The 10,080-nt window shown below is 47.9% G+C and overlaps 1 protein-coding gene across 4 annotated transcripts in view; it reads left to right on the top strand.

Annotated features, from left to right (window-relative positions):
• Nucleotides 1-442: 442 nt before the first annotated feature.
• Nucleotides 443-10,080, top strand: part of EBF1 (EBF transcription factor 1) — a 266,307-nt gene continuing 256,669 nt past the window's right edge. For all 4 annotated transcript variants that reach the window (XM_053956790.1, XM_053956787.1, XM_053956789.1 and 1 more), the window contains exons 1-4: nucleotides 443-757; nucleotides 2,062-2,218; nucleotides 2,528-2,591; nucleotides 2,803-2,858. In XM_053956790.1, the coding sequence (XP_053812765.1) occupies nucleotides 624-757; nucleotides 2,062-2,218; nucleotides 2,528-2,591; nucleotides 2,803-2,858 (411 nt within the window). In that variant the 5' untranslated portion in view covers nucleotides 443-623. The remainder of the gene's footprint in view (nucleotides 758-2,061; nucleotides 2,219-2,527; nucleotides 2,592-2,802; nucleotides 2,859-10,080) is intronic.

Raw genomic sequence — 10,080 nt, 5'->3', positions numbered from 1 at the left:
GCGCCCGGCTCCGGCAACTCGCTTCCTGCGCGGCTGGAGGAGGGAGGAGAGAGGAGAGGAGCGGAGAGCGCTTCGGCTGGGAGAGGAGAGAAGAAAGAGGGAGAAAAGAAAGAAAGAAAAGAGAGAGGGGAGAAGGGGGGGGACTTGCCTCTCTTGTCACTGGAAAATGACACTTGATGTAGCAGAGCCTGCCGCAGCTCCCGTTCGTCCTATTGTTTCTTAAACTGCCATCTGAGATTTTTTTTTTTTTTTTTTTTTGCCTGCTGCCATCCGAGGGGTGTCTTCATACAAAAGGGACTTCAAGTACTCCTCCGGCTTGCGAGCGCTGCAACCAGCCCCCAGCACCCCGCCAGCCCCTCCAAGCACCCAAACAAACTGCACACGCAGCAAACAGCAGCAACAAAACCGGGCTCTGATTGCCTCTGGATTTTTTTTTTTTTTTTTTAATGTGCGTGCCTGTGTTTGCTTTCTCCGACTTGCTTTGATTCCAGCGATCAGCTGCAGGGAGAGAAAAAAAGAGAGAAAGAAAGAAAAACCCCACATATAACAGTCCGCCTGGCGATTTTACCACTTTTAAAAATTTTTGAATAAAGGAGGAAGATTTGCGCTGTTGTTTCTGATTCATGTTTGGGATTCAGGAAAGCATCCAGCGGAGTGGGAGCAGCATGAAGGAAGAGCCCCTCGGCGCGGGGATGAACGCGGTGCGGACGTGGATGCAGGGAGCCGGCGTCCTGGACGCCAGCACGGCCGCTCAGAGGTAGGCAGGCTCCGCGCCCGCTCCGCGCCCGCGCCCCGCTCCGCGCCCCGGGGCGCTCCCCGCCCGCAGCGCCTTTCCCCCCGCGCCAACAAAAACCCGGCTCTGGAGCTCTGCTACCAGCAGTGAGTTTCGCGTAGATGTCGCCAGTTAAATATTTATCCCTATTGTCCCGCAGGAATGACTTTTTATTAAATAATGATAACAACAATAAAGGAAGTGGCGAGTTTCGCTAGGTACCGATAGGTAGGTTTCATCTCTCTGGGTCCTTGTGTTCGCTCGGAGGAAGGAGTTTTCAAAACTATGTTTGCTGCTGATTTAGTCTTAAGATCTTCGAACGACACTTTCCTCCTCCGGGAAGCAGCGAGTTGTTCACGGATGTATCCAAAATATATTTCTCTACCTCGCTTTCTTATTCTCGTCAGAATCAGCAGCTCCCCTTCTTCTCCTCCGATAAGTAGGGAGTTTGCAAAGCGTACTCCAGGAGAAATTTAATTTGAAGTCCCTTTGTAAAACCACTGCCACTTATCTCAGATTTTAAAAAAGAAATCCCTCCAAATATAAGATGGGTTTGGCGAAGCTGCGCCCAGTCTCGTTTTCTCTCTTATTTCTCCTTCTTCCCATCCTCTTCCCCGCGAAAAAAACAACCCAAACACGAACCAAATCCTGATGCTGGATTCGCAGCTTGAGCCCTGGAGCCGGCATCATCCGGCATCAGTTTAATGTTGACATCTCCCAGTGTCTCCCACCTCGCCCCGCACCCCCCCTTTGGAGCCCTCTAAGGAAGGGAAAGTTTCTGCAGGGACAACCCTGAAATATTTGAAGTTGTCTCCTGGGCTCGGTGTTTACCCACCCGGCGCGGGAGGAAAGGCTCGCAAGATAAGGCACATGGGCGCTGGTGTGACAGCTCCGAGCCGAGTTTGAGAAGTGGCAGGACCGATGCTGCTCCGCGGGGCAACGCGCCGGCGGCTCTGAGCGCGGCTCCCCCGCCATGCAGGGCCGGCTGCGAGCGGGCACGGCCCCCGGGGAGGGCTGGTGGGTACCGGGGCCGGGCTGGGGGGGCTGCTGGGGGCTTCGGGCTCGCAGCAGGACGGGATGGGGTCGGGGCTCCGCGGAGTTCGGAGCTGGAGTATTTCTCCGTGCCCGGAGGGAAAAGCCCCGGAGCGGCTCGGGGGAGGAGGGATGCTCTGCCCCGGGGGGGCCCAGCCGGGTCCCGGCGGGGGAAGGCACGGGCCCGGGAGGCGGCTGGGGGGTGCGTGAGGCCGCGTCGTCGGAGCTGCCGCTAACCCGCGTGTTTCTGGTCCCAGCGGAGTGGGTCTGGCCCGGGCTCACTTCGAGAAGCAGCCGCCTTCCAACCTGAGGAAGTCCAACTTTTTCCACTTCGTCCTGGCTCTGTACGACCGGCAGGGGCAGCCCGTGGAGATCGAGCGCACCGCCTTCGTGGGCTTCGTGGAGAAGGAGAAGGTGAGTACCCTGGCGCCCCGTGGGGGCTCGGCCGCCTCTCCGGGGCCCTCCCCGCTCCGCTCCCTCGGAGCCGCGACACCGGCTCGCCCCGGGAGCCACGGCAGCCTCCCGGGCGCCTCAGTCTTCCCCTGTCCCGGAGGGCGGACGAGGAGGGGGTGTCCCCTGCTCCCTCGCTATGCCCGGGGCAGGGGAGAGGGCTGAGAGCTGCCCCATCCAATCCCCGGGACCCCCGGCGTGCGAGTGATGGAGAAGCTCCATTGATACTGTTTTCCTTTTCCCTCCGGCCTCCCGTGTCGTCTTTGACTTCAGGAAGCCAACAGCGAAAAGACCAACAACGGGATCCACTACCGCCTGCAGCTGCTCTACAGCAATGGTAAGGGCTGGGAGCCCCCGGGGTCGGCCCCGTCGCCCCCCGCCGCCTCCGCGGCTGCAGAGCCCAGCAGCGCCCGGGTTCCCCCGGTTCTCCTCCGCTCCCTGCCGGGCCACGGGCGGCCCCGGCAGGCCCGAGCCCTCGGGCGAGCCCCGGCGCGCTGCCGCCGGCCGGCCCCGCTCCGCTGCTCACGGTGGGCTCTGCCTTGTTTCAGGGATCAGGACGGAGCAGGATTTCTACGTGCGCCTCATCGACTCCATGACCAAGCAGGTGGGTGCTGCGGGGCGGCCGCCGAGCGGGGGGGTGGCAGCCGTCGGGGCGGCCCCGGGAGGCGAAACCCGCCCCCGCGGCGGGGCCGCTCTGCCCGGCGGGGAAGGGACGGAGCCTCCGCCTCCCGCGGGCACGGCCGCGCTCCCGCCCCGGGCAACCACCGGGCCGCGGGGCGGCGAGGGGGTCCCCGCGGGACCCTGCCTGCTGCTGGGCTGCGGGGGAAAAATACAGGCGACCCTCCGGCCGTCCCAGTCAGGGCTGCGGATGGTTTTGCCGCTTAATTAATAAGAATTAACCTCCGGCCTCCGGCAGCCCCCGAGCGCCGCCAGCCCAAGGCGCTGCCCGGCGCGGGGCTCTGTCGGTCCGGCCGCTCCCGGCGCTGCCGCCGGCTGCGTTGGCCGAAGGAGCAGCGCTTGTATCGCGACACGTTTGCATGTCGGAATAGACCCCAGAATCGCGGCGCGGGCAGCGGCGAGCTCGGTGTCGGACTCGGGGAGGGCAGCAGGGCTTGTCAGTGGATTAATCCTCATTTTAAGCCTGTTCTTTAGCCTCCCAAGCAGAGTAATAACGTGCGTGCCTACCTGTAAAAAATACTTTTCTGTTTAAAACCAGTATTTTTATAAAGCGAGTATCCGAGCAAATCGATTCTCTCTCCTTTCTTTTATTTTGGTTTTTTTCTTTTTTTAATTGTTACTCTGGCTTTTTTTCTGCTCCTGTCAGAATATTTTTCTCTTAGAATATGTTGCTTTTAAATAGTTGGGAGCGCTTTTGAGCCTTTTCATTCTTAAAATATGTTTCTTCCCCTCCTAATCTGTTTTACTTGTTAAAGAAAATGCTTAAATTTTATTTAAGAAAAACATTAAGGTTTTTTTTTTTTTTTTGTACTGCTAGGAAACGTCAGTTGTATGTTGTCTGCAGGGACAAAACTCTTGGCTTGTATTTGGGTTTCTTTTCTACAGCAAAACATAAAGCTCTAAGGGCTGAGTTTGTTTTACAAAACTCTCTTTGATGGTCCCAAAACATCTTTTCCTGCTATTGAAGACTGTCTTTCAACAGTAAAAAAAAAAAAAAAAAAAAAAAAAAAAAAAAGAAAAATAGAAAAAAGGAACTTGGGTGAATTTTACTAGACAATCCACTGTGCATCTGAACTCTGTTATACTGTACACTTCCAAACGGAGCCCGTTCCCTGTAGGAACCAAAACAGCAGCCACATACCCTTCCTCATAAAAAATCCTGGAAAGCGTTTGCTGTCACTCCCTGGTTTTCAGGCACAAATTGGTTAGTTTGTGTTAAAAGTAACAAAATCTTCCTGATATATGAACTCTTTTTAGTCCTTTTGGAGCTTGTGTATTTCAGTGTAGATCGTGTGAGAGAGACTATCAATAAATATTATCTTTAAATAGCTTTCCTATCGTTACGGAAATGCAGAAGCTTCTGGTCATAATCCTGTTGAAAACAGAGCCCTGAACTCATGGAGAGCAGTGGATTCAAAATAATTTTCTTAACAAAGGCATCTTGCATATGAAGAGTTCATCCTAAGGCACTGTTTGACCTCTTGGTCTCTCATTATTATCAAGTCATCAGAGGGTCTTTGGAGAGAAAGAGGGGAAAAAAAACCCCGAGATACAGTTTATTTGTAAGACCCACCGTGTAGCTTTAAAGCACGTTCACAATGAAGAAGCAGGAGAGAAAAAAAATCTGTCTGATTTCAGGAAGTCTTAGAAAAACAAAGTTAGTGCGAATTACAGATTTTGGGAAAAGTGCAGTGGGGAGAAGCGAGGATTTTATAACAAAAGCTCGCTGAGCTTAGATTAGAAAATGGGGAGCAAAAGGCTGTTTTAGACGCAAACGTGTTTGCTTACATATTAATTTCATGTCTGTAGTTTCTTTAGGCTGGAGCATAATTGCTTTTGAAAAACAGGGCATTGTCATGTCAAAAGTGTGGCATGTGCCACTCCAAATTTTTTCAGGGGCCAGACGCTAAATTCTCCTTCTTCTCCTTTTTTAATTCTTTCTTTTCAAAAGTGAAATTATTTCAGAGTTGGGATCGCGTCGGTTACTGAATGCTTATTAGGAAGTGAAGTACAACACATGACAGAAGCTCACCCAAATGTTGAATATATCATTTATATTTTATGACAGTGAATTATATAGAAGATTCTCAAGTAACTTTCAAATCATCAAACTGTAATTAAATATTGCAAAGACTGTCTGAAAATTCTTTAATTTTTAATGAAAGTTAAATATATATTGTCAGTCTACTTGAAGGTGTAGTATTTTAATGCATGACGCTCAGAACAAATTGGATAATGAAATGATTACTTTTAAATGAAACTGTTGCAGAAGCATACACGTTTCAGCTGGCAAGTATCTGCTCAGTCCTCACACACGCACATTCACACACTCGATAATTGTGAATTCCCAGACTGAAATTACAGCTACTCTGAGGTTTCTGGTGGCAAATTAAAAATCCCACAGAAGCAAAGCTTGAATGAGTTAGGTTCCCCAGATCATACAGGAAAGTACCTGTGGCTTTTTTTTTAATATTAATTTTTTATTATTATTTTTTAATACAGACACATCAGATTTAAATATATTCTCTTTGTGTCACAGTTACAAATTGCCAGGTTTTGTACGGTTGCAGATTATTAAGTTAGGTAAGATAAAATAAAAGCCCTTCTGCAAATCAGACCTGGATTTCTGTGCATAGGATTGCTGCTCAGAGATTTAATGTGAGTGTCCCATTAGCAGCATGTGTTATAGCAGTAGGTAGGCAGGGCTTGGCTATGCTGGGGGCTGTGTTTGTACTAAAGACGAGATGTTCCTGCTCCTGAGTGTTCCTGCACTGCCCAAGTCAGGGATTTGTTTGTGTGGCTGTGCCCAGCTAAGAACCTCGTAGCAAGAGTCGTGTCCTGGGTGGAACAGAGGGATCTCCGTGTCATGGTGTGTGTGTGTTTCTCTGTCAGCTGTGGAGCAGGATGGGAAGTGGGGCTGGAGAGTGGCACTACTGAGGCAGCCAAGAGTTGTGTTGGGAGCTGCATCCCAGGGCAGAGCTGGGCTGTGGGATGAGCTGTGCACGCACTGCCCCGAGCAGGAGCTCGGGCTGCACGGGCACTCCTTGGGAACTGGGACTTCCAAACGGGAAACCCAGCCAGGGCTGGTCTCAGAGTGCCTCGTTTTGGGGTGTGTTTGGGGTATCATACTTGGCCTTTGGTGGTGGCCCTGGAGAAGCACTGGGTGAAATGGGGATTACGGAGCTTTCGGGGTCTCACTAAGTTTCTGAAATGTATCCCCGTCACTTAAAAATTGTAAATGCTTCACACAAATCATTCCTGTGGCAGAGAAGTTCTTTCCAGTTCAGGCAACAGCATTCGGTGTCAATACTGGCTTAATTAAATTTTCTTTTATGTTATATTGGCACCTCAATTTATGTCAGGATCACATTCCTAATGTGCTCAAAACCCTGTAGGACCCCAAACTTTATAGCTGTTGCTTTCTGTAAAGCAGCAGCTCCTCCCGCAGAAGATCTGCCTCTAACAATGATGCATTTTGAAATTGCCTGCAAAACGTGAAATATGTCTGCTCTAATAAAACTGGAGTTTTTTAGGCAAGTCAAGGGATTTTAATATGTTTATGGAGAAGAGATGCCTTCTATTTCTTCAGCTGTATTTTCATAAAGTTGAGGTATTTCACTATTAGGAAAGATGGAGGAAATAAATCTGAAATACTTGTTCCCCACCCATTTTTCCTTCAGCCGTTCTCATCCATAAGATATAACGGATGCTAATATGGCTCAGGCATCTTAAGAATCATAAGTTTTGCTCAATGGCTATTGTCTATTGCTGAGAGCCCTCATGAGTCAAAAATCTTTCCTTCAGACTTAAACCCTGTTTATATCTGGATTTTTTTTTTTTTCAGAGCTATAACTCTGGATGCAAATGGTTTTTCTGTTGACTTGTCTGTCATTCTCTGATGTCTGCAGATATTTGATCATGGCATGGCATGGCCCTTCTCTGGCAGCTACACGCATGGGAAAAAAAAATGTTATCAATAAGTTCAGAGGAGCCTCAGCAGACTCGGAGAAATTTCACACAAACATAAAACAAAACCTAACCCCTGTGACGGGGAAAGTTTACATTGCAGCAGATTTTAGCAGCTTTCTTGTGCCTTTGGTGAGATGTCAGAAGCGCAGGTGATTTTAATTTTCTTGTACAGAGAGGAATGGAGAAGTTTGGAATTTGCATGCATGATCAGGACCTGTGTTTGGGAAAATGTAAACTCATCACAGTGGAAAATGTGTTGTTTGGAGTCTGAGGGTGAAAACAAAGCTGAGGATTTTGGAGAGACTGCCTGAGCCAGATGGCCTGGTGCATTCCCAGTCTGGCAGCCCAACTGCTCCCTCCTGTATAATATACAGCCATTTGTTCTGGGATATTTACGCTAGAGCTGTTTCCATGTGAATGTTTGAAAACCATTAAAAATGAACATATTAGGAGAGATAAATTTATTTAATTTGTGTGAATACGTCAATAAGCAGGCTGTGAATCAAAGGCAGAGGGAGACTGGATAAAATAATTAGATGCTTCTGAATTTTGTGTGGAGAGGCAGAGCAAGAACTCCCTGTCCTCGCCCCGGGACCAGCTCCGCGCTGCTTGTCCGGGATAAACCTCCCTGGGATGAGTCGAGGTTTAGCTTGGGGAAGGGGTAAAACCTCGGGTAATTGAGGGTTAAGAATTCAAAGCCAAATAAATGCAATTCGCAGTATTTTCTCTGTAGATATATAGTGGATACAAGCATAAGACTCTCTGGGTGAAATTCTGGCCCATCTGAAGTCAATTGCAAAGCGCCTATTGAATTCGGTGGGGCCAGGATTTTATTTTCTCCCTGTGTGTACAGCTGTAAACGTCATTCCAAATCATTTTAGTTCTGTTTTGGAAAAGACCCTAATTTTAATGAGTTTCCCCTTCTCTTTTATTTCTGTAAGGGAGATACTTTGTTTTGTGAGGCAGATGGAATCTGAAAGCAAGTGGATTTAGATGCATGTTGGTGATTTCTCTCTTTCTCTTACTCTTTTAAAATCAAGGCCATGACATAACTGAGTAATATAATGACCATGATCTCATTCCTTCAAGATTGTTTTTCGTCCAGTTCTGAAAGCAGGATTGCTTGACTGGCAAACTGACACCACGAGACGATTCTGTCCTCACTTGTACCAGCATAAATCTGGATTTATTCAGGAATGGTTAAGGACAAAATCAGTCTCTGTATTTTTCCAGATTGTTTGATGATTATTTTATTGCTTTATCTTACTGTGTCTACTGGGGAAAAAGTAGATTAAATGAGAACTGTAGCCTTGACTTTTGTATCACCCACATTCCTTTTTATTTTTTATTTCTTCTTATTTTTTTTTAATAATGAAGTCTGTTGCTGAAAAGTTTAGGTGAATTTTTAAACGTACCTTACTGTGATGTGCTCAGTGCAGTAATTTTTATTTGCTGTTAGGCAGTGAATTGAATTTGATTTAAGTTTTTACGTAGCTTTATTTAAATAGAAGTGAGGAAGTCTCATATTTTTGACACAAATTTTTCGGGGCCAGATTTTGAGGTCCGTTTGTGCATGAGTGACTGTTACTCACTTCTTGCAGGAAGGTTACTTGGGTGAGTAACAGCTGGCAAAATGGAAGATAAATTGTGTGGGGAGATGTTTAAGTTGTTCAGGAGAAGAAACGCTATTTTCAAGTGCTTATGAATTACCACCGAGTTAAAACGACATGAAGTAAACAAAAAGAAAAAACCCAAAGTCTATAATTTTGCATTTCCTCTGCCGGTGTTTTGTTGTGCAACTCTGATGTGTATCTGCAGGCTTATTTTTAGCTCTGCTGTGGTCTAAGTTTATGCACTGTAACTTTCACTTTGTCTCTCATTAATGTGATCCCTATTTGACAAAATCACGACGACGTTAGTGCGACAGGGAACCCTGACGCGATCTCCCTGTTTCAAAGCCTGAACTTAAAACCCGCATAATTTATTAAAAAAAAAAAACCAAGATATTTTTGTTAAAAAGAGCAGCTTTTCAAATCCAAGAGTTAAACATTTTCACAACATTAACGTAGTAGACCCTTCCTGTAAAAATACTTCTGGCAGCTCTAACGATCTGAAACTTTAGCAGTTCCTGTTTCCTTTTTGAAACTAATTGTAGAATTAATGCTTCAGAGCGGCGCGGTTTGCGAGGCGGTCGAGTATCTGCAGGGCTCTCGGGCAGCCATTCATGGGGGCAAACAGTTGGTGCTTCACACAAGTAAATTGGGACACAGGAGCGGGGAGATGGGGATGAGCTGCTCAGAAATGAGCCCGGCGCGTCCTCCTGCTTCCCAGAATTTCCTAGAAATTCCTGCAGGAATAGGGCAGGCAAGAGGAGCTGCGCTTGACGCGGAGAAAACAAAATGCGCACGGGTGCAACTTCGATAATTGAATGCAAATAAAGTGAGAAGCAAATCCTTAACGTGGAGGCAGGCAGAAGAATGTCATGCACGCAAAGAAGGGATCACTGATGCTAAACACAACAGACAAGGTGATTATGTACCACAGTGTTGACTCTGCCCGTTCATTATTGCTATTTAGTTGAGTTATTTAAGCAGCTACCTGGAGGTTAAGTAAGCACAGCAGCGGGAAGGGGAGAGGAGGAGAGAGGGCAGGGGGAAAAAAGAAAGTAAATGTTGCGTTCTGGTTCGTTGTTTCTAGCACTTCTTTGGCTCCACTGGCAATAAGCTAATCCATCCTGGGTACATTTATTTTAATATTTGGAAGTATGAGAAGAACGAGCTGAGTCCGGCAGCCCTCTCCTCCCATGTCACGTTGTGATTGCCTGGAAGTGACAGGGGGCTGGAGGCGTTTGTCCCCACTAGAGGCCTCAGAAGTAGATCTACTCTTTCCCCTCCTGCTCTGCATTCTCACAGGGAGATTATTTTTTAACTGTTGATGAAGTCCAAGTCGTGCCATGAGCTTCCTCCTTGCCTGGCCTGTCCCACTGCCAGGTGGAACCTGATCTGGGGTTTTCTGGAGTCTTTGCAATGTCCCCGCTGACTGACCCCACCAGGTGTCAGCCAGTTACTTCAGTTCTCTGGCTTTGCCTGGAAGAAGCTTCTCCCCATCTTCCCCATTAATGCTGGGAATGAGGCTCTTCTGAATTTGTCCCTCCTCCTGCTGCTGTAATCCATGTAATT

Source organism: Vidua chalybeata, chromosome 15, assembly GCF_026979565.1.
Source record: "Vidua chalybeata isolate OUT-0048 chromosome 15, bVidCha1 merged haplotype, whole genome shotgun sequence".
Lineage (NCBI taxonomy): Eukaryota > Metazoa > Chordata > Aves > Passeriformes > Viduidae > Vidua > Vidua chalybeata.
This window is presented reverse-complemented; position numbering and strand designations above follow the sequence as displayed.